The sequence below is a fragment of the Triturus cristatus genome, chromosome 7 (assembly GCF_964204655.1).
Source record: "Triturus cristatus chromosome 7, aTriCri1.1, whole genome shotgun sequence".
NCBI classification, from domain to species: domain Eukaryota; kingdom Metazoa; phylum Chordata; class Amphibia; order Caudata; family Salamandridae; genus Triturus; species Triturus cristatus.
This window is the reverse complement of record NC_140590.1, coordinates 175,854,575-175,879,132: the sequence shown is the minus strand read 5'-3', so window position 1 is coordinate 175,879,132 and position 24,558 is coordinate 175,854,575. Positions and strand designations below refer to the sequence as shown.

Below are 24,558 nucleotides of genomic sequence, written 5' to 3'. Positions count from 1 at the left end.
TCTTGTGAATTGTGTTTGATTATATATGGGACTATCTTTAGACTATCATTACTGACATGTGACCCTCTTTAAGAATCCACCAAGCAATAGCCTGTCTTAGAGTCACACTACAACAAAAATCACTTTATTCTTGAAGACTTGAAAAAATACATGCAGCAAATCAATGTGAATCTTGTAAGCAATGGTAAAACAGACTTTTCATATTTCAAGTTGTTACAGACAACATGTGTGTTCATGGTAAAACCGCTTCCTCGAGGCAGAATAGCCAAATACCCATATTTCCGAATTCTTATCCAGTGCCTAACTAGTGTAGGGAGGGAGAGTGAAAAAACATGCATGTTACTTCATAAGGGTCTGTTGTATTCCAGAATTGGCACTTTTAATGTGACGCAGTGTACCCTCTAATGGTTCTATTAGCCCAACCTAATTTGGACATACATTTTACCTGCATGTCACTGAATAATTAATAAAGAGACAAATTGATAAGGTATTTCTAGAGCTCAAAGATAAATAGGACGGGGAATTGTATGCTATCCTCATCATAAGTGTTTGCCCCTTCCATTTATGTTTTATATATTGTATTAACGTTTTGTATATTTCAGCGTGTCTTTGAACAAAGTCTGTTAAATCTCTGTTTTAACCACTCTAAGTGTTATATTAGCTTCATATTGAAAAGAGCACTTTCGCCTCACTGACCACTACCACCGATAACAGCATAGCCATGACTAATTTGCTCACCCTCAGCTGTTAGAGAGAAGAAATTACAGGATTGTAACAGATCTTGAATGTAAATGGTTGAGGTGTAGTCTGCCGTAAGAGTCAACTGCTTCCTTGCATAACGGCCAAGATAGTGTAACAGTATGCATATCACCTCCAAGCGTTTTTGCACATTGTTTGGTAACTTTGAGCCAGATGTATCAAAGGGTTTAACCCATTCTATGCCTATAGGAAAATGATTAAGTTTAATGGTCCTTTGTTTTTCCTTTGAAATCTCTAGAATAGAAATGTACATATTGCTAATGCTACATTAATTTTTTGCACATGCAATACGTCTTTATCCTTTAACGGCACAACTACTTTGTAATTTATTTGACGTCAGATAGTCGGAACCCACGTATAGCTTTCTTGTTTGCTTGGTTTCCTGTACTAGACAAAGTTGCAAAGAGCTCCATACTGTGAAACGTATTGACATCTTACACTAAGATGTGATTGATTTTACTGAATAGTTTTAGGGACATGGAATGTAATTTGGCAATTGTACTGAACTTGTGTATTTTTATACCTAGGATTGTAGTAATTGTCATGACATAATTGATTAAAACAACAAATTTGTGTCTACTTTATAAAAACTATTTTGCGCGATGCTCCAAGTTTGTTACATTTCGACTACCCCCACCCACCCACTCGGATCAGCACATAGGAAACAGGCAGTGTATCCGGAAGTGGTTGTCTTGATGGCTCAGTCTCAATTAATACACTCTCCTGGATTAGGGGATCAGATGTAGACTACAGACAACCTTCAGACTCCAATGTGCACATATGTGTTTTGAACAGCGCCTCCCCGATGGAATCTAACTTCTCTTGCTGTCACAAACTATTCACAGTTAACATCTCTAGTGCACTGAAATGATTACATGCTACTGTAAAGCGCTTTATAAAACTCTTGGATAAATCAGGAAATCAGCTTCAGTCTCCTTACCCTGACTTGACCGTATTCAAATTTGATCAGGGAGATGGTGTAGTTGTAGACTTTGATTGTTACAAAGCTGACGAAGGATACTTTGGTGTTGCCTAGGTTCTCGTTCTTCACCTCAATGTTGAATGCTGGCAGGGTGTTGTCCGCACCACAGGTCTTGGCGATGGTGTAGGTGCAGGTGCCCTGGAAGTCGTAGTTGCGGCCGTCGAATGTGTGGTAATGTGGGTCTCCCCACCCCCAGCATACAGATTCTGACTGTGGAACACACACTGGGCTGTCATTGATGAGCTGGCATGCCTCCTTCTTCCGGCAGGACACTGAGCTGCAGGAGGGCTTGGCTTTTCCTAAACACAAATAAAAAGCAGGCAAACAGGATGTGAAGGATGAACAGTATAACCACTAGTCCGTTTGGTAAACAGCAAATGATGCAACCAAATCACTAAACATTTGTAGACCTATGTTCAGTGTATGTGTACAAATGACTGCAGATATGACAACAACAGACTGTGTTCTTGATTCACAGAATCAGCATTGGTTGGATTTTGCTCTCATAACTATGGGCTGTTACAAGGAAATTCCACCTCCAATTTAGAATTTCGATGAAGAACAAATTTGATTCCAAAACTGTGTTTCTGGGTGCTTCGGTGAATGCCCAAATGTATATGTTGAACACTCAGAAGCTCGCTTGGTTCTATCTGCCCATCTCTTTTCTCTCGTCCTTACTTTTACTTCCATTGATCCTTATTTAGTTTCTGTTGCAAAGTCATCCTGTGTGCCCTGTGCACTAGTGGTAACTGACTCTGACTGTCCCTGGGCTCTGCCTAACCAGGTCCAGGGCTATGTTGAAAACACAGTGAAAATGCCCACATGCATGAGGGCACTCTATGTCTCAAGTGTGAGAGGTCATGTCCTTATAAGGAGAGTCCTCATAAAGAGGTTTTATATGCCCTGGGGACAGAGACATTGCAAATTTCACTTTCCACATTGTAGTAAATTGCTCCCCAAAAATCGACTTTTGTGCTAGAAGCACTGTGGGATAAGGATCTATACTGTTTTTACATATTCAGGACCCTTAAAGTGTCCCAGGGATGGAGTGTCATGTAGATATAAGCAGGGTTCTTATAAAAGATGTTTTACAGGTCCTGGTGCTGGGGAAACTACACATTTCATTTTCTCCATTGTAGATCCCCAGCCACACAGGTTAACATGGCAATAGTTTATTAACGCATAACTATCGCTAGGAATTAACACAAAATAGGACTTAGGAAAATGGTATTGATAAATACAACACTATGCTATTGTTGACCTTATCCTAAAATATAAAGAAAAAAAGTTGTAAGACTTTCTTGTCTGTAAGAGGCTATCTGTTAGGGAAAGCTCTGCAGCGCAGGAATGCCATAGCAGGGGCGAGGGGTCGTAAAGCACTGAAATTCAAATGGAGCTAGGACAGGCAAGGAAAACCAGGCCCATCTTCCCCACAGCCCCACAGCCCCTCTGACCCATCCAGATGGCAGGCTTAAGGCAGGAATTTGCAGATGGTGTGGGAAGAAGAGCTATGGAAATACTGGAGGTTGGCTTAACTAGGTCTTGCTCCTCTGCTCCTCTGCTGAGATTTTAGCCATACAAAAATAGTGCTTTCTGAGTGAAGATTATGCCACATTTTGGAGGAAGTTGTCATGCTCTCGGGTTTTGCCCTGCACCTCATTGGACAGGAGTGCTCTTCTGCTTGCCTCCAGAGAACACTGAATAAATATGTGTGAGGAGCAGAGCCTCTCAGATCTGCTGCTTGAAACTAAGAGAAGAAGAAGTATTGCCAAGCTGGAAACTTGATTTGCACCATCATGCCCTGCATTCTGACTGGCTGAGCCTGCTGCATTATCTAGAACTGCAGCCCTCTGGATGTACCTTGCTTCAAGAGGAATACAGAGTGGACTCCCTGCAAGCTACAGGTTAACAGAGCTCACTTGGATCATCACCACCAAGATTCCCCTGTCTGGAGTCTGTCCAGTAGATTTGTAAGGGTTTTGTCTAGGTGCATTGTGGGATTTGTGGTCCCAAACTTTTAAGGACCATCTAGGAGATTCCAGACCCTTGGATTGTGTTTTGAACACTTTGGACCCTCAAGAGGAACTTCAGGAAGAAGTTCAAGATGTTTGGAGCAACTTTGGAAAAAAGCTCTGTAAGGGGACCGACTCAACCAAGAGAACAAAGCCACCCAGCTTCACCTGACTACATGGTTGCCTCCACTTTTATCCTGGTTTTTTGATCGTTTTTGACTTAGTTTGCTGGGAACCTGCTATTCAGGTCCCAATCCTATCTGCTTTCTCTTATAAATTGATTCCATGTACTTTAGGTACACTCCAGATTAGATTTTGCGGTACCATTGTGAGCAACTAGTATATGATATACTATGTACTCAGGGCATAGGTACCCCTGAGGCCTACCAGGGGCTCGAGCATATATTGTGCCACCCCTGGAAAGCCCTCCAAAATGACACCACAGGTCTGCTACTGCAGCCTGGGTAAGGCGGTGCATGCACCCCTTACTGAGGTATAGGTTCACTATACCTCACCTATCACTGCACATAGAAACCTATCAGTCACACCTATGGCAGGCCTTATCAATCCTGAAGGCAGGGTGCTTGGTTATATGTGAGAGGGTGCCCAGGCATGAGCTGAGACCCTCTGCAGCCTTTGGAATCTCTTCTCCGGGGTTGTCAGTGGTGCAACCTGATCATATACTCCTAAGTGCATTATAACTAAAATGGTTAATGCTAACTTTGGATTGGCTGCACGGAAACATGTCATGTTTGGTGTCAAACACCTTGGAATCATACCCCCACATCAATTCCTGATGTGAGAATATGATCCCACCCTTCTAGAGGGAGAGACATGACAGCACCGGTATAACCGGTACCAATTTAACAGAGCCCTGGAATCACAAAATGGATGCTGCAGCCACTGACACGGGTCTGGCCTCCTGCGGCTGACCGAAACTCTGGCAGGGGAGGCCTGGACCAAAGGTTTCCTGTCACAGGGAGGTGTAACCACCTCCCAGACAAGATGATGTGTATTGGGGCTGGGTGGGAGCACTCTCAGAGAGCTTTGAAGTCCTGCAGTGGGGGAACATTTGGTGTCCCTATACATAGTCCAGCTCAAACCGGTTCAGGGGCTTCCAGCCACTGCTCTGGTGTGAAACTGGACAAAGGAAATGGGTGTAGCCACCCCTCTTTCCAATCCCTCCCATAGATGGGTCCCTAGAGTAAGTGCAACCCCTTTCTTAGGTGTAAGTAAGGAACCCCTGGCAACAGGAATTTAGATATCCCTGGATGAAACTCTGAAGCTGAATCCTGGATCTGCGATGCTCTACTCAGGACTAGAGGACTGAAGAAATCTCCCTTGGGGTCAAGGAGTGACTCCCCTGCTTGGCAGGCACTAACAAAGCATTTTGCTGGTCTGCATCTCCGAAGCTCCCGCCGGACTCTTAAGTATTTGCAGCCCAGGAAAAGGATTTCCAAACATCTTACAGGCCGACCCGAGTCCCCAGCAAAGCTGAGACCCGCAGCCCTTGTGAGTAATGTGGAACTGGAACTCCTGGTCACCGTGCACATTTGCAAGTGCATCGACTTCTCGACGTCTCTTGAAGTCGTGCTTGGGGTTACTTGTAGTCCCTACCTCGAGCACCATCTGCACTGAAGATTGTGGACCTACACTCCACAAGTGTTCCGTGTGCCCGCTTCTTGCATTCCAGCTCGAGGCTACTTCGCGATCCCTGGTCTGTCGACTGGTGGGTTTCTATGAAGGCAACTTTGATTTTCCTTGGGCTTCCCTGATTGCTCCAGACATGCCTCGACTAGCCACCGCGTGGTGAGTCCCCCAGATCTTGCTGGTCTGCACCGAAGTATCTTGCTCCTTTCTGTGTGGGTTGCTGTTGCTAAAACTTGTTGTATTCAATCCGGGCACCGACGCTGCAGCACTCGACATCCTTCGTGGGACAGCTCGAATCCAGCTCCTGGTTGTCCTTGATGCCTCCTGGTCCTCGTGGCTGAAGAGTCAAGCTTCACCTCCTTCACCTGAAATCACCTGACATCGGTGGGCGTCCGCCTATCGTGCCCCTGGTCACTGGCTAGTGACACAGACTCTGTCCCCTCTGCTTTCAGGTTCTTCTCGACTTCCATCCAGGCTTGGATCTCTTCGGACACTTCGCACCTTACCGGCAGCAGCACTTCTTCGCAAGCTCCCATTGAAAACGACAACGCAACCCGACACCATTTGACACCTATGCACCCAGCTTCCCTGGGTGAGGTAACTCAAGTACTCCGGTGCTCCCATGGGTGTTGACCCTAGAACTTTCTAAGTTCAAAATGGTTTGGTCCTAGTTCATCTCTAAGTGTCCCTAATCTTTAAAAATCTAACTGCGACTTTCCATATCGAAGCTAACGGGAGCTCGCTGCTGTGTTCTCACACTGCACACAGCCCCCGTGGGTCCCATGTGTCACTACCTTGGGTTGTTCCTTCGGGTCCCAGAGATTCTACAGGCTCAATGCCTTGTGTCTAATTAAGTTGTGGTTCTTATACCACTATTTTAGTGTATGGTTTGGCTCGCCCCTAGGGCCTAACGTGCATTTCTGCTATTTTACTGTAATATTTGAAGTGAAACTTATGTGTTTGGACCTCTAACCTCATAAAGATACTAGTAGGGTGTGTTTAGAAATAAATACAGATATATCTTATATATATACCTGGTGTGGTTGCCTTTCATTTAGTCATTCAAGAGATTATAGACTGGTAAAACAAGCTGCTTTACATTCCTTCAAGACTTAGCCTGAAGGCTGCTCTCTATAGCTACCACTAGGATAGCTTTCAATAAAGTCTTTAACCTATCATTAATAAATGGTTGTTTGGACTGGTGCAAGGTGCCCACTATAACTATTGGACAACATATACCAGGTCAACTTCTCACACTGGCCTGCAGGTTCATCCAGCTAAAAAGCTCCAGTGGTCCGACTTCCAGAGTTTGACTGGGAGCTCCATGATACCCAAGCTGGCAAACCCTCACTGAACCCGGACTGGTGAAGAGCATCGATTGAACCCGGCAGAAAAAGCTCCAGAAAAGTTTCTAAGTCAGAAGGTAAAATTTGACCAAATCTTACTGCGAGGGGTATCCGAGCAGGGCTGCATCATGGTTGGCCTGAAACTTTGACTTTGTCCCAATCAGGCATGACCAGATGTCCCAAGGAGGTGCCACAGGTGTCTAAATCCTTAGAAATTTATATCTCTAGTTCCTACATTGGATATTTGTTGTTTGGGTGTCATTGTAAAGCTAAACCTATTTCCTATTTTTATAAATTGATGTGCGACTTTAATCGTGTGTTGTGTCCTAATTATTTACTGAATTGGTGTATTTAAATGCTTTTCATACCTTTCTCTTAAGTTAATCCTGCCGGCTCGCAGCTAAGCTACACAGAGTTGAGCATGGGAATAATTTACTGAGACCTTTTCTGAGCCCCAGACTGTTAGAGGCCTTATTGCCAATGGTAGATGCATATTTACCGCTACTAATAACCCAATTTCCAACACTTTCTCTTTCTAGGGAGGCCACTACTTATATATGTAGTTTCCCCAACCCATCCTGAATATGCTTTTACACCTAATCCACATAAGAGTGACAGCAAACGTGTATCCACGTGGAGGACCAGGGAAGAATCACCCACAAAACGATGAGCGTTTAGGGGAAGCCTTTTCTCCACAGGGAAAGTACGGAATATTCATTTGAGTCAAATGTCTTTATTCAGAAATATGTGCTGGTGTACCTCATGCAGGCACACATGATTAAGCAAGTGTGTACTCCCAAGAATTTCCAGCTAGAGTACTTTTGGAATTCCGCTGATTCTCATCAGAGTCAGACTGATGGATTCTCAGACATATTTGCAGATCTGGTCTTGAAGGTGTACATCCTCACCGGTGTACAGAAGTGCGAACAGCAGGAATTAAGAAACATTTGCAAGAGTGCACCAACCGTGTCTGTCTTCCAGAAGTATCTGCAGGAGTACGTCCTTTTCCATGTACGGCTGCTGGTGTATTGTATACAGTTCATTTGGAAATGCCAACAATGCATGTAATTGAGTTGTAATTTATTTTTTCTCCACACTGAAAACAGATTTCAATGTGCAGAACCCCCTTCCTGACACCCTTATGAATTTGTGGGTGTTAGAAGTGTAATGATCGGACTCCTAAAAAAGATTTGAACGTTGACCCTCCGCATGTGACTTGGTCCCCCATGTAGGCATGATCTGATGGCAGTGATCTTCAGGCTTCTGGTCAGACGGTGTTGTGACATAGGCCAGTGTGCGGACTCGCAATCGCAGTGGATTTGTTGCTACTGAATTTATTTGTGAACACATACAGTAACACAGTGAAAACACTACAAATGGACACCACACAGGTTGTATAAAAATAAGTATTCTTTATATAGACTTAACACAAGACAACAAACGACAAAAATCCACAATACTGTGCTCAAAATAGACTTAAAGATGGTAGAAGTTACTTAATTCAAGTTGATGATAAGTGCGACATGCTTCTCACAAAAGTACCTTGGATGCATAACACAAAACACACAAAAGGTTCGCAGGGAGGGTGATGCGTCGGTTCCTTGCTTCGGGGGATGCGATTCGTCACTCTCCAATACTTGCACAGAGTAGGGGATGCGTCTTGTTCCTTACCGGAGAGGAGGTGATGCGTTGATTCTCGTACTGCATTCCGGTTACGATGTGACAAGATGGCGCCTTGATGCGATACAACAATCCGGTGCGATGCGATAAGATGGCGCCCTTGATGCGAGGGGATGACGTGAAGACGATGCGTGCACGCCCGATGGCCATGTGGCGACTCGACAACTTGTGAGCCCCGACAGGCCCCGCGATACACTTCTCTGGTGATGCGACGGTGACCCTTGCTGAGGAGACACGCTTCTCTGGAGATGCGACGGCAAGCAACTGCAGCCAAGACACGCTCCTCTGGCGATAGGATGGTACAGCTGCGACAGCGACACGCTTCTTCTCGTTGAGTCGCGCTGCCAGATCGCAGCATCACGGAGGCTTCTGCAGGCAGAATCCCCAGCAAGGAAATTCAGAGAGGTGCTGGTGGTGAAGTCTTGTAGCCCTGAGACTTCAGCAGGAGGCAAGCCCAAGTTCAAGCCCTTGGAGAAATATTCTGCAAGATGATGAAAGTTCCTTCTCCTATCATTGGCAATAAAGAAACCACGGCAGGCTAACCCAGCAAAACAGCACACTGGCAGAGGGGCAGTCCAAACTCCTGCAGCTTCCTTGGTTCTTCTCCTTGGCAAAGGGTTGTCTTGTTTTCCTAGAAGTGATCTAACGTCCTGAGGTCTGGGCCCCAAAATTTATACTGCAAAATTCTTTGTCCTCTGAAGGCAGAGGGTCCTGTACCTAGTTCAAACCAGTTCTGGGTGCATTCTGCCAGTGTACACCTTCTTCCTTTGTCAGTGTGAGCCAGAGTCATCAGACGGACCACAGGAGGTGGTGTCAGCATTGTGGAAGGCAGGCACAGTCCTATTCAGGCCCGGGTGCTACTCTTCCCACCACTCTACATGCAGATAGGTCTATTCAGCCTTGTGCTGACTCACCCTGTCTCCTAGAGCCACCCCAGCCCCTGTCACTCACAAACCAGACATGGAATACACAAGCTAGCTGGTACAAGGTGCCCACTTTAATCAGTGGTCAGCATATACCAGGCCAACTACATGGAATACACAAGCTAGCAGAGGCAGGCTGGATGGTTAGGTAAGAAAACACCTACTTTCTAAAAGTGGTATTTTCAAACACAGAATGTTAAAACCAACTTCACTAAAACATATATTTTATCATTCGGAGTTCAGGGTTACTAAACTCAAATTTTTACCATGTTCCCTGGGTCAGTTAGGATTATAAGATGTTATAATCAAACTGCCCATTCTGGCCTATGGGAACAGGTAGCCTTGCAATAGTGAAAAATGAAAATGGCTGTAATTCACTATCAGAACATGCCACACACGTCAGGGCATGTCATACCTTATACTTACAATGCACCCTGCCCTTGGGCCTACCTTAGGGGTGGCTAACGTATTAAAGAGAAGGTATAGGGACTGGCAAGTGGGTGCACTTACCCAGTCAATATGGCAGTACTGGACTGCACACAGGCTCTGCAATGGCAGGCCTGAGACACAATTTACCAGCTGCTTCTGTGGGTGGCACAATCAGTGCTGCAAGCACACTAGCAGCATTGGATTTACAGGCTCTGGGCACACATGGTGCACTATACTAAGGTCTGACAAGTAAATCAAATAAGCCAATCATGGAGTCACGAATCAATACATGAATTTAACATAGGGAGCACTTTCACTGTGGCACTGAATAGCAGTGGCACAGTGCCCAAACATCTAAACCAGCAAACAGATCTAAAACAGAGGAGGCAATCAGTGAAAAATGGAAGGGAGACTCACGCCAATGTTACCAGGTCTAACAAGGATTGATTAATTTAGAGAAAACATGTAATTGTGCACATATATAATGACTAATAGGTAAATCAAATGTATTCACTGTTATAAGATTCATCTAAAGGCCTGTATAACGAGTGCATATTAAAGGACGTTCTCAGGTTAGCCAAAATTGTAGGCCTAACTTTCGTTTTTCTTACTGGTTTCATTTCTTCTCGTTTGCTCTTAGGTCAGGAGCTAATTAAAATGTATGTGTGTAGAAAGTTTTCTTTTCACCCCTACTCCAGGTGCAGGAATTTGACCTTGTCATTTTAAATTTAAGAAGATACATGGGAGGAACGGAACGCCTTTGAAGGGCTCGGACAGAGGGAAGGGAGGACATCTTCCGTGCCTGGTGAAACTTGAAAACCAAGGTTGACGGACAAGGCTATGAAATTAATTGGACTTTGTGGAAAGTTACTCAAAGAATGTGTTCACGGAATAATGTAGCATGTGACCCGTTAGGGGTGTAACTTTGTCTTTTTGAATTAGGCACAGGGACAGATTTGCAGCACTTCTGCTTTTGACAGAGGAAGGAGAGCATCTTAGAATGAGCTCTGTGGCTTTACGCTACTTGACCCATTTAACTTGAGTGCCCTTCTTAGGAAGTCACCACCTGCTGACTCCTTTCAGGAAATCCTTCTGGGAAATTAGGAAGAGATGCCACTTTAGAAGTAGAGTAGGGACAGATTACTCTGTAATTTGTAAATACAAATGAAAAGGGATTTGGACGCAGTGTCTATACTTAGCTGTGTTCTGATTTTTTAATTCATTGTTCTGCGCCTATTGTGCCGTATGGAACTATATTCGTAGATTGGGCTCTGTATTAGTTTTCATGTATCTTTATACTTTGATTATGAGGTGTGTCTAAATTCTAATGTTCCTGGCTTTGTAATAAATCTACAAAAGCTAAATTCAGAGTTTGTAGTTATTGGATACAGATGAGAGGGAAAAATAATAATTGGTAAATTGTATTCTTCCCTCCACACTTTTTAGCAGGAAATAAAGAACATCGGCAAGAGATTTCTGAGTAAATTTAGGGTATGGAATCTGGTCCAATCAATTGGTAGCAGACATAGATGGTTGCCTCTAGAAGTGAGGGGAGATTTTAGAAAAATTAGAACATAATTAGGCTTAAAGAGCCCCAAACAGATCTCATGATTGAGGGCAGAGCATGGCGGGCGTTGAAGGAGATCAGTGGAAGCTGATGGTGCGGCGGAGACAGCAGTAGCATGAGTATGAATAGTGTTGTGTGTGCGGTAAATTGATTGTGTGATGTCTTGCGGAGTTGGAATGATATTCGATTGAACTTGAGGTTATTAGTTTACTGGTCTGAACACGTGTGGGTCAGGAGGTTTTTGGAAAATGGACTCAAAAGAAGTTTAAGATCCCAGGATAGTTTTGTAATTGTAATTGTCTGATCATTAATGTGGGTGTTGTGGAGCGCTATTGATGGCTCACTTAGGGTAGGGAATTTTGTGTGAATGATTTCAAAGAGTCGTGTGTGGAAAACCTCAGGCCAGGGGTGAACTACAGCGATTTGAGTGACTGAAGCAGGTTGCGGGTCACGGAGTGTGAATGTTCTTGAGTCGGTGTATAGTATCGATCTTTTAGACGACAGATGATTACTTGGTTTTATGTAACTGAAAGTTGCTGTGGCTGCCTGAAAGGTAGTTACTTGATTTAGTAGCTTTTGGGTAATCAGTTACTTGGTTGTGTGAATGTGAAAGCGAATGTATGAGTTGAAATTGTGAAGGAGGGTGAACCGCCAAAGAGAGGGAACAGTGACGTCAGAGTATGCCGCGCCGTGACAGGCCGGTTGGTGTAACGCCGCGCTGGCATTGGAGGGTTCTCAGCAAAATTTTGGAAAGGGAAATTGTGTTTGGTAACGATTGAGTTAAAAAATTTGATGTTTTAAGGTATTGCGAGACTTATGTAGGGGAGATTCAGGTGTAGTGACTCGGGTTGGGGAAGAAGCTCCGCCAGAGGATACCCCTGCACATTATATGGCAACACAGGTAGGATTGCATACCATAGTGTGGCTCCAAAATTGGCATAAGATTAGGGAAGGAGAATTGGCTTTTAGATTATATGGGTCATTTTGATTGGATGTGCTGTATCAATTGAGAGGGTTGATGTCTTCATTCAAATCTCCACCTAGATCCACACAATTTGAGAAACTAGATGCATGGATGTGGGCAGCACAAGCTAGGTGAAGAGGAAATTCTCAGGGAAGGATGAGAAAGGCAATGAAGTCATATAAGGATGCCTGGGTGGATGTGCAATTGAAGAATTGGAGGGTAAATACCATAGAGGGAGAGAGGTTGTATCCATTGTTGCTATTGGGATCTAGAGCGAGGACGGGAAACACAGGACATGGCAGCGATACAGATGACAGTCTGTTAGACATATTGTTGGCAGAGCATCCTCCAACTTATAACCCTCAGTCTGAATAGGGAAAGCGAGAACTGGTAGACGGAAGCCCAGAAGCAGTGGGATCGGATCCGACAGGTATAGGTTCAAGAGTAGTGGGAAAAATTTTGCTAGGATCGAAAGTTGGAAATGCTGAGATGAGAGGAACTAACTGTGATGTATGGTTGCCAGAAGCCCTTACGGTACTGGTTACCATTGGAAAAGTAGTTATGATATACAATACGAGTACGGGAGAGAGTGGGAGGCAACAGCAAGCGGGAATAAGTGAAGATACTATCTCTGGAGGAAATCTTACTATGGGGACAAGCGTGTCCTTGGGGCCAGTGGAGACTAGTACTTTGGCAGTAACGGCAGACCCTTCAGGATCGGAAGTGAGAAAAACAGGAGCATTGGGAAATTCTAGGTCAAAAATACGAATTTGGGTTCCACCTGTATGGGAAAGTATGAGGAGTGCAGCTGAAATAGGAATGAGACAAGAGGCATTTAGAACACGACCTGGTGTCTCAAATGTTGGATTGGAAAGTTGATTGAGGAGTCAGAGTTGTGAGAGAGAGGGCTGGCGCACCACTCAGGTTGAGGGGCCGAAAGAAGGTTGGAGAAGTCGAAGTTGTGATAGAGAGGGATCATGCAATGTGACAAATCAAGGAAGGATTGAAGTTGCAGTGAAGGCAATATTGCTGGATGTACTGAAATTGATGGCAGAGGTCGATGAGGTGATAGATGGAAATCTGCCATTGTAAAGAGTGGATCTATATGAACCAGATGAATTGCTATTTGTGGCCAAAGATGTCACTAGAAAGGTGAAAAGAGTTCACGAGGCATTGGTTCAGTTGGCGCAGAAGTATGATGAAGATTTGATTAAAACTAAAATGTTGCATGTAAATCACAGCTTAAATTACACAGACCAAGAATTGGAGGAGAAGAGAGTACTAGGGTTGAAAGCACATATTCGAGAACTAGTCATAAAAATGAGGGCATGGAAAGCATCGAATAGATGGGAAGAGAAGTGGTCTAAGAAAAAGACCATCAGGAGAGGAATAGGAGATACCCCGCCTCCTGGAGGGGGGTCGGAGAGAGTAGGAAACTTCCTGCTACAGGAAGTGCAGAATGGAGGGTAGGTTCATGTGCCTTGGAGCAGGGGTGACTTTTTGTCATTACAAATGATTTCCCTTGGCTGAGGGAGAAGCCTGCGGAATGGTACAAACAAATTGATCGGTTTGTGAAAATCTCTAAGGTTTTGTGGATAGATTTGAATACCCTATTTGTCATAGTGGTCCCAGGGGATTTGTGGGCGGCTTGCAAGATGGCAATTGAGTGGCCCACTTCAGAACCAACCATCGGCAGAGGTGATGAAAAAATATGAACAGGCAATTACGTGGCTCCAGTCTAAAGTAGCCCCTCAAACTATTGATTGGCTCAAGATTGATCGTATTACCCAGGAGCCGAAAGAATCAGTGCATGATTATCACGGGAGACTCTTATTGGCCTTTAAACAGCATAGTGGCCTAGATGCTCTTGAACAATAAGATATGAGTCTGTTTGTCTTGAAATTTGTGTCAGGATTGAGAGCTGAGAAAGTTTGATTATTCAGCAACATCTGATATGTTGGTAGAATAAGTCGGTGGACGAAAGTATGCATTATGCTAAATACTGTAGCAATTAACCCTGGGCGCTATGCTCACAGAGTAGTTTGCCCTAATATGCAAAATGCACGTAGCACAGTGCAAAAACTGTGCTAAATCAGGTAGCATAGCAGCAAATACAACAACACCCACAAATGCTTTGATAAAGCACTTTTACATGCTAAAAAGCATACAACCAATTCACAAAAGTGAACTTTGGGAATGAAATTATTAGGCAATGAGAGAGGTGATGATTTTGGGGTCCCCCTAACCTAGGGAGAGGACCAAGCAGATGCCTTAAACACAAAGAGCATATCATGCCGGTGAACGATTCAGTGGTGGTCCCTTCCTCCTAGGACCACCCCAAGCACAGTTATGGGCAAAAATAGAATCCCAACCAAAGGCCCTGCAAAGCATTTTGGGACGAGATTAGCAGTGGGCAGTGAATACTATGGTGTCCAATATCAAAATAATTCTACAAAGAGTTGTAGTTCAACTAGTCGTTCCTAGATGTCCTTCACAAGTCAAATTCAAAAGAATTGAAATTATTATTACATCAAGCTGCAGTTACACTAGTCATTACTAGATGTCCCTCACGAGTCAAATGCAAAAGCATTGAAACCCTTTCATGAAGCTTTTGCATTTGGTTGGGATTGTATTTTTGCCAATAACTGTGCTTGGGGTGGTCCTAAGAGGATGGCACCACCACCAAATCGTTCAACAAGATGTGCTTTTTGTTTTCAAGGCATCTGCTTGGTTCTCTCCCTAGGTTAGTGAGGATCCCAAAATCATCACCTCTCTCACTGCTTGCTAATTTATCATTTTCACTTTTGTGAAATGACTATATGCATTTTAGCATATAGAGACAGGGATACTTATTTTTTTCAGAACTTACATTGTCTAAGATGCTGTTTGCAATTATTGCTCAGAGCAGACAAGCACTCAGTGCCAACAGCTAAAGTGCACAGTTTGCATTAGATCAAAGTGTACTTCACATAGCTACGCGTAGTGCTACTATGCAAACTACGCCCAGGGTTAGAAGCAAGCAGAGTCCACGCATAAGAAAATGAAGGATTAGTTGATGATGGTGCCATTGAGGAATGCTGAAATACTAGACCTTGTGCAGGGGAATGGAGGTACAATGGGTCGCCGAAAAAAAAAAATGACGGCCCAACCAGGACAGGGGAGAGGATGAGGAATGAATGCAGGGACAGGAGCCGATTGGGTTAACCCGAAGAGAAACACTGCTTGTCATTATTGTCACAAACTCGGGCATTGGAAGTGCGAGTGTCGCTCAAATCCTGCCAATCAAATGCAAAATGAGGAAACTGTACAGGTATGTGATGGACTGAACACCTTGACTGTACCTAAGTCCATGTATGGGGAGGCTTGGAACCTCAGGTGCAGGTGCCTCTTCCCCCTAGGATTGCTGCAGGAAACTACGTGTACCAGCAAATGCCTTTCATTGAATTAATCGACAGCTATGATCAGAACTCATCACAAGGAAGGTGTGAGAGGGGGAGGAAGACTGCACCTTGGGAGCAGTCTTAGAGGTGGATCAGGGGGGACCATTTGAGGAGCGTGATGTCATCTAATCACGTTTCTAATTGACACTGGTGCAGCCCGAACTACTGTGAGGTCAGTGGTAGTCCCAAATTCATCATTTTTTGGACAATCGATCCAAGTGGTAGGAGTGACAAATCCGAAGATGACTAACCCCCTAACCAATAAGTTACCAGTGAAAATAGGAACCTTTCAGGACCGACACCAATGTGTAGTGTGTGATTTGAGTCCGGTTTGTCTGTTGGGACGTGATCTCCTGTGCAAGTTAAATTGTACCACTACCGTACTCCGAAGGGGGTGGAATTACAGACTTGTGATGAAGATGCTGCCTTTAAGATGACAAGTCAGAACTTATGTGTGTAAATGTTTATTGTTCTCACTAAAGATGAGTTACCAATGGATTTGAGGGACTCTGAATCCCTTGGTGTGGGATTTTGCAGGAGAAGAGAAAGGTTTGATCCGAGGAGTCGAATCTGTCAAGATACAGGTCAAACCGAATGCAGACTTCCCAAGGATGCCACAGTACAAGTTAACACCGGAGACAGTGGCGGGAATAACACCAGTGATAGACTCTATGATTGCTCAGGGCATAATGAAAGAGATTAGAGGAAGCCCCTGTAATTCACCTATAATGGGGCTGCAGAAACCTAGTGACAAGTATAGAATAGTGCAGGATTTGCGACGGGTAAATGAGATTGTGATTCCATGTTGTTCTGTGGTACCGAATCCGGCTGTAATATTGTTTCAAATACCTTGTAAAGCTGAATGGTTTACGGTCATTGACTTCTGCCAAGCATTCTTCTCAATACCTCTTCATGAGGAGAGCCAAGTTTAATTTGCTTTAGGGTTGGAGAACCGTGTGTTAACATGGTGTTGTTTCCCAAAAGTGTATGCAGAAAGACCGTCTATTTTTTATCAAATTCTAAAAAAGAATCTTGAGGGTCTCACAATGCCAAAGAATTCGGTTCTCATCCAGTATATAGATAAAATTCTGGTCACCTCAGAGACGGAAGATGCTTGCAGGATAGATACTTTGGCTTTGTTGAATCATTTGGCAGAGAATGGACATAAGGTGTCCCCAGGTAATCTTCAGTACTGTTTGTCTGAAGTTCAGTATTTGGGGCATCAAATTGAAAAGGGAAAAAGAAAGTTGTCACCAGATCACATCGAGGAAATTTTGCAAATGGGTAACACAAAAGGATATAAGTGATCCAGTACCGTGGGAGGACAATTGTTTAAGAGCCTTCCAAGAGCTAAGGGAAAGCTTATGTCGCGCTCCAGCTCTTGGAATGCCTGAATATAATAAGGCGTTTTCGTGTTTTGGCATGAGAGGGATGGGTGCGCATTGGCATTATTAACTCAGGCACATGGGGGTGCCCGTAGACCAGTGGCCTAATTTTCAGCCAGCCTAGAACCAGTGGCTTCTGCATTGCCTGGGTGTCTCGGATCCGTTGCTGCAACAGGTGTCAGCACTGAGAGGTGTGAAAGCATTGTGAAGGGTCATTCCCTTACGGTATATGTCCCACACTCAGTGGGACTCCTGATGATGAGAACCAACAGAAAAAACATTTTGCTATCTTATCACAAAGCTCTTGGCTCGCAGTGATGGGAGCGGGGCAGGATATGCTAAGGCGGTAAATGTTTTAAATAGCTCCTTTCTAGAGTTCTTTGTCAAGTTAATTTTGTTAGCAAAGAACTCTTGCTTAGTTTGTATAAGCAGTTGTTTATACTGGGCTAAGCATAGCATGAGTTTAGTTTTGTCAGATTCATTATACTCCCTCCTCCAAACTCTCTTCGTATGCTTGCATGCCAGCTTTTTTTCTCTGAGCTCTTGAGCATACCAAGGTGAAGAAGGTCGTATCCTGTTAGGGCGAACTAGTTTTATCGGAGCTAACTTGTTGCCTGCTGATTCCAGCCAATTATTACAGGAGAGCGTGGCCTTGTATAAGTTACAGGGAAGGAAAGGCAAGGATGAGGTAAGTAGTTTGTGTAATTAGTCTGCCTTAACCTTGTTCTAGGATCTGCATACCGATAGTTTCTTTGCTTATTTCAAGAGACCTCGGCCAGGCTGAGTTACTTCAAACAACAACGCATTGTGTTAAGACCAGGCCACTGGAAGGAGATCTATATAAGTCAGCTGTGTGTTGTTGTAGAAAATGCCGTCCAAGGTGTGACCTGCCTTGTGTGTGGCTCCTGTGAATAGTTGTTTTAGTTCTGCACTGTTCATAAGATCCAGCAGATTGGATGTATCTGGATCCATATGATGTTCCAGATGGAAATAAAAATCTCCTAATATTGTAAAAGATCCTGCACTAAGCTCACATTCCAAGATATTACAGGCTTGAGTTAAAAAGCGGTTCCTAGTGCCAGGGGGCCTGTAAATGAGGGTCCCTTTGAAAGAGTGGTGATGTGAAAGGTAGAAGCAAAAATCCAATGCTTCACATTCCGCTATGGATGAGCAGCTAAAAGATGCATTTAGTGTCGATGGGTATATCACTGCCAGCCCACCTCCTTTCTTAAGAGGCCTGTTTTGCGTGTGCTTAATTTGTAAAATAAGAAGTCCAGGTGCTCAAATGTTTGTTGGAGGCCACACCCACTTTCCTGACTCCACCCACTTCTCCACTGCTCCACCCACTTGTTCTATTGGCTCCACTCATAAACGCAACTGGCACTGCTGAAAGAAAGATGTAATACCGGATCTGAATTTCAGCAAGGGAGCCTTGCTCAAGTAAGTTTTTGATAGGAGTTGCCCCCGCCCAGCGAAAATAAAATCATATAGTACACTTGATTGAGCCATTTATCACTTCCAGTGGCCAAAGGCGTTTGGATCATAAATAGTTCAGTATTCTGTGAAAGCGATTAATTTACCAATTGTGCTTGTTACTATTACTCACTCACCCGGAGCAATATATGTACATTTATTAAAATTAAAATAGTAAAAAACATAGAACTTAACTGGAGTTTCCAAATGTAGATCTGTATCACAGACAAGACAGAGATTACAAAAGAGGCACATATTTTCTATATGCACTGTGTTTCTTAAAATTCACTTGGTCAACAAAATATTGGAGGAAACATTTTTGAACCTCGATGTTCCCAATGTTAGATGTCCCCAGACATTTCTAGATTATCCAGCTCCTCTTGAAATATTTTGACTAAGTTAATGATGATTCGAATCCTGCATCTAAAATCAAGATGCATTCCAGAATTCATAACCTCAGTATAAGGGTCCCTCAACAAAGCACTAGCAGCGCCACTTGTCCAACTGCTCTTTTGCTTATTTCTCACATATGTAATGTAAACCTGCACACATACTACCACTCTTGGACACGTATTCAAAATGTTCCAACATGCCACAAAGCATGCAAATTGCCTTCCCAACTGGAAATTTCGGATCATGCCATATTGAAGGCTTATTTAGATGAAGCAAATGTCTTCACCGCCTTTTCTCTCTGGCAATGAATGCTCTTTGAAAGAGCAACTATTTCCTGGAGTGGCAGATTCATGCATGTTAACAAACAATATGACATCATTTTATATTGTATAATACATCAATGCCATCCTTTGTATGTGGCATAGTAGAATTTTCACACAGGCATTAGTAAATGTTTTAAGCACTAACCACTGTCACACACAAATCTATAGCCTCAGCCAACTGTTGGTTCCTCTAAAATAACTGATAGGTAGGCACACAAATCAAAATATGTTTCTCTGGCCATATTCCTGTGCCCTGATTCTATCACAGCATCATCCAGTGATGAATATTTACAAACATTCCGTTTAATCACATCTAGGAAATGAGTAAGGCATGCTTATTTCCCCTGAGGGATTATATTTTGCACATTGTCACCTATGTTGTGCAAAGGTGCACCACAGCGCAGTGTACTCGGTACATATTACTGGCCCTGGTCAGCGAAAGTGAGTGCCTGAGTCCACCACCACCTACTATCATATGAGCAGTTTCAGGACTGATCATGCCACAAGTTACCTCCAGCTCGCACAGAAATGTGTTGCCATAACACTATAGTTAATGCTTAGAGCTCTGAGTCCACAAATTTAAATAAACACTTCCTGAATCAAGCGTTTGTAAACTAAGGAAGAGAACACTTCCAATTGCAAAGCAAGGATAGCAATAGAAAAATGCACATTAGCTTCTTTAACAAGTGAGAACTGCTCCAGTATGCAAAATACTTCAAATGGAAAAATTTTACTACGATTTTAGAAACAGAGCCAGAGCCGAACTTATCTTTCTGACAAGACCATGATTGATGGCTCCCATTCAGAAGGAGGCTACATACTGAGACGTACAGTGGCGTAACGTAGCTTAAGGGGGCCCCCTGCAAAGTACATGTGGGGCCCACAGTCTAAACACAGTCAGGAGCTCTCAAGCCATGGGTCTGCCGCCCATGCACAGTGCCGGAGGAGGCAGCCCCCGGGGGCTAATGTTATGCCATTGCACAGAGACAGAGGCACGTATTTCAGATCCTCCTTTAATATCATTGATTTTCATAAATGCTTTAGATAAGGGTTTCTTGTAATGGGGTATTTTTGCCACATATTGTTTCTCAAAATCCCTTGGGGCATACCATAAATCTTCTTTGACTTTGTCTTTCAGTCTGATCTAGATTTTACCAATGTTTCTGGTGCAAAGTGCTTCAAAATGCAGTGTTTGATTCTACTTTGCCTCTAACAATCTTGGAAGAACCCCAAACCTTACTTTAAAACATATATTAAATCATATTTCTTTTCACAAATTTCGCAGTTTAATTGTGCACCTAAAAAAGTATTTACGTTTGCCACAGATGTCCCTAGAATGCCACTGAGGGACAGCAGGACAAAAATCGTCTGCAATGTTGTTTAAGCTCCATCCAGTTATGACCAAACACACTGGCCAATTGTGCCATTTCCATAAAATAAGTAAAATATTAACATGACACTATCAAAAATAACAATAAAATGCTTTACATATGTATTATCTTTCTACATGGTTAACTGTTTTCAAAAATCCAGGCTGAGAATCACCCTTCCACCTCCTCCTGACCCCCCTTTTAATTTGAATTTGCTGGCGGCTGTGCTCCCCAAAACCTACAATCCTGGCTAAGGCCATGTACAGAAGCTTGAGGCCTCGGTATTTCACGTGGCCTAACCTGGATTACTGAACCCTCTACTATTGCCATGCTAAAATTCACACTGAGCTCTGTCAATGCACTTCTGTTTAAGGCTTGAAGCCCCCACCCAACTTCTCCAAGCCAGAACCCTCCCACATACAATCCAGAGTGCCCCGCATACCCCATGCTTAACTCCAGGCTAGTCTTTGACTCTGTTCTGCACGTCGCTAGATGTGCTTCCCAATACTACGCAGGTCCCATCGTTACACTGCATAACTTTCTTAAAACAAAGAACATCTGCCTTATTTATACACATCTTATCCAAAACGGGCTCATAATTCTTGGGGCTGCAGTTTACATTTTCATTTCTTGCCCAAGATAAAGGCTGCCTGCTATGGTGTAATTAAGATACTTGAAGCTATGCTGTAATAGGCGTCATGCATTGTAAGTGACTACAAAGCAAATGGAGAGGCGGCGGGGGTGCTTGCGGAGCACAGTACAGGCATGTGCACAGTCGGATGCACAAAACTGAATACACAATAACTGACTATTCATTTCCTCAAACCAGAAAATGCCACCCTCCAATGACTGACACCCATGCCTCATGCAAATCATCCACTACGTCTCATGCAGATTTAACCATCCATTTAACATCAGACGGCTTAATTAGTTGTATGCATGTAAATAATTCTGCATGCTTTTCTATTTACCTTACAGAGGGGCTGGAGAAGGATTTCAAACTGTCCTCATAATATTATATATCCAATACGAAAACTATTTACACAGACCGGCAAAGTGGCCTCTAAAACTGCTAACCTACATGGGCCAGGACATGGAGTTGAAAGAAGGGCTGCGTCGATCAGCCTATATGATGCTTGATATTTAGTTTACAAATGGAACTGACTCAAGCATTGTTGCTCTTTGGGCGGACGGGTTTTAACACCTCCTTTGGCAGTAAAACACCTGAAGTTCCACCGAGTAGTTGGTGTGAAACCCGAGCATTGGTTAATGCAGTGAAGGTGTTCTTTTACTGGGCTCCAAATCTGAGAAGTGGCAGAGATTTTCACGTGTATGCCACGTGTATGCCAGTAAACGGAAAGCTTGCTGGGAGCGATCCATACCCACGAGCGCGGGCATTACCAATAAGCCAATCGTGGGGCTCAGGCTCACAGTAGCAATATCGCAATGGCTCGAGTCTCGCTACCCTGGGGTCTGTAAATACAGCACTCCCCACCGCAAGACGTGATTGTGATATCGTGATGACTTAGTTGATTATACTTGTCTCACCTGTGACCTGCAGCTTCTGTAGTGGGAACAGACTGCTGTCAAATTATGGTCCACCGGCCCTGCACATGTGCAGTTTACATCGAGCATGACACAATATAGTCACAACCTGCGCCCCGCCCTGAAGACCACGCACCGGTGCACACTGTGCAGCTTGCAATGCACCATGTGCAATGGCTCATGTGAATGTCGTGATGCACATCACTGGTACATGTGCGCAGGAGCATAACTGTAAAACGAACTGGTCCCAAATCCAGTCAGTGAGCACAGCACACTATGCTGAGGGGGCCACCTGGAGCACGGAGACCCACCGCACTGCGGGGGCTGCAGCGGTCTTTGTTACGTCCATGGAGATGTACCGGAGTTTAAGAGCGGGAGAGGAAGGACAGAGCATGTACACAGAATACATTTAATTGTGCCTAAATCATTAAGTAAATTGACCTCCGTAAATTTTGCTGCTGAGAAAGCATATCCGTTACACCAAATATGTCAGCTTTCTTATTCTGAAAAGTTGTATCTAACTGTCAGTAAAACTGGACATTGGAGTAATACGTACCCGAGACCTGGTGCTGCACACTTCACGACATGCTCCTGCTACAAATAATAGTGGCGGACTGCCGGTGCGTGTGTGCTTCGTGATCATAAGCCGGCTGGCAGTGTGTATTTGTAAAAAGGTTACGCACTCACGCTGCCGCCGTGCCTGCTGCAGCCACACATGACCAAATCCAGCCAATTAGAGTCCCGGCCACCGGCAACACAAAGTAAAGGCATGTATTTATAATTGTCTCAGCTCTTCACGGGGGAACAACGTGAGAGTGTGGATCTTGTGAACGGTCGATTTTATTAATTTTTTGATGCACGCTGTTGATGTGAGATGGCAGTGGCAATCTGGTCTAGACCCGGCCCTGATAAATAAGTGCCGGTGCTAAGCCCCGGCAAGCACCAGCACAAATTAAGCACTGGACAGATGTAACCTGGCGGCGTAGCTTTAACCAGGACTGGACCGGAAGCATCATCCGTCCAGGACTCTGTAATAAAAGCGATACTAATTTCCTCTTCCTCAATTAGGGTGGCACATTCAATACTATGTTTAACCAAGGACCTAGTATTGAGTAGAGCACATTTATAAACTTTTATGTCTTCGTTTCTTTTTGGGACTCTATGTGGTGTGTGTAAGTCTTTCCTCTGCTGGTAAGTGAGTTCCAGGATTTTAGTGCTGCAACCCGGGCATATTGCCACACCACGTGGGAGCTCAATGCTGGGAAGGATATAAATACAGTTAGGGTTGGGCTTGATATAATTAAGGCTGTGAAGCATGCTCCTAGAGTAAGGCTTCCACCTGGGGCACCCTACGTCCAAACAGGCAGGGGGGCTGGCGCTGTGCGCAGGCCGTGAGCGGATGGGCACAGATGGGCTTGCCGTAGGCGCGCCCGCCAGCTTCCCTTAAATAGTGCGATGGGCGAGCGACTAGCCCGCCGACCCTGCCTCCTCCCAAGATGGCGGTCACACGCTGAAAAGCGGACCCCGGGAGTGTGGCTCTGTTACAGCAATGTGCAAAATCGCAATGAAAGGTTAAAACAGCTTTGCGCTGAGCACAACAATTCAGTAAAAGTTTTTTTAAACGTACTAGATAAAATACCGTGAAACAGTGGCCGTTCCCGGCTCAATCTCATGTATCTCGTAGTGTAAGATGACCTCAGATATACTCGCTGCATCTCGTAGTGTAAGATGCACTCAGATATGCTCACTGCATCCCACAGTATAAGAGACACTCAGATATGAATTTGAATTTGAATTTTTTAAAATTTATAAAGCGCACGTACACTATGCAGTTTCATGGCGCTGGAGGGGATTCCTAAGGCAAAAAGAGTACGGGAGGCTAAGGGCTAAGGGCTGAAAGCTTGCTGAAACAAGAAGGTCTTAAGGGCCTTGCGGATCTCAATATAGGAGGGGGAGAGACGAATGGAGAGCGGGAGGGTATTCCAGAGGGTAGGAGCAAGGACTGAAAATTTCAGGCCTCCCGATCTTTGTTTCTTAAAACGGGGAATGACAAGTAGAGATTTAGTGGAAGAGCGAAGGTCTCTAGAAGGATGGTAATTGGTGATGGCCGAATTGATGAAAACGGGAGCCCTGGCTTAAAAAGTGAGGCAGCCAAGTTTGAAAAGGGCCCGCTGTTTGATAGGGAGCCAGTGAAGGGCAGTAAGGAGGGGAGAGGAATGGTGAGATTTAGAAAGCCTATGTACCAGGCGAGCTGCCTGGTTCTGCACTAGTTGAAGGCGTTGAAGGGCATAGGCGGGTACACCAGGATAAATAATGT

General features: G+C 44.2%; 1 protein-coding gene across 1 annotated transcript in view; it reads right to left on the bottom strand.

Moving 5' to 3' along the window:
• Positions 1 to 24,558, bottom strand: part of LOC146809159 (IgGFc-binding protein-like) — a 135,332-nt gene that overhangs the window by 14,819 nt on the left and 95,955 nt on the right. The window contains exon 6 of the mRNA XM_085614836.1: positions 1,700 to 2,040. Within this exon, the coding sequence (XP_085470962.1) occupies positions 1,700 to 2,040 (341 nt within the window). The remainder of the gene's footprint in view (positions 1 to 1,699; positions 2,041 to 24,558) is intronic.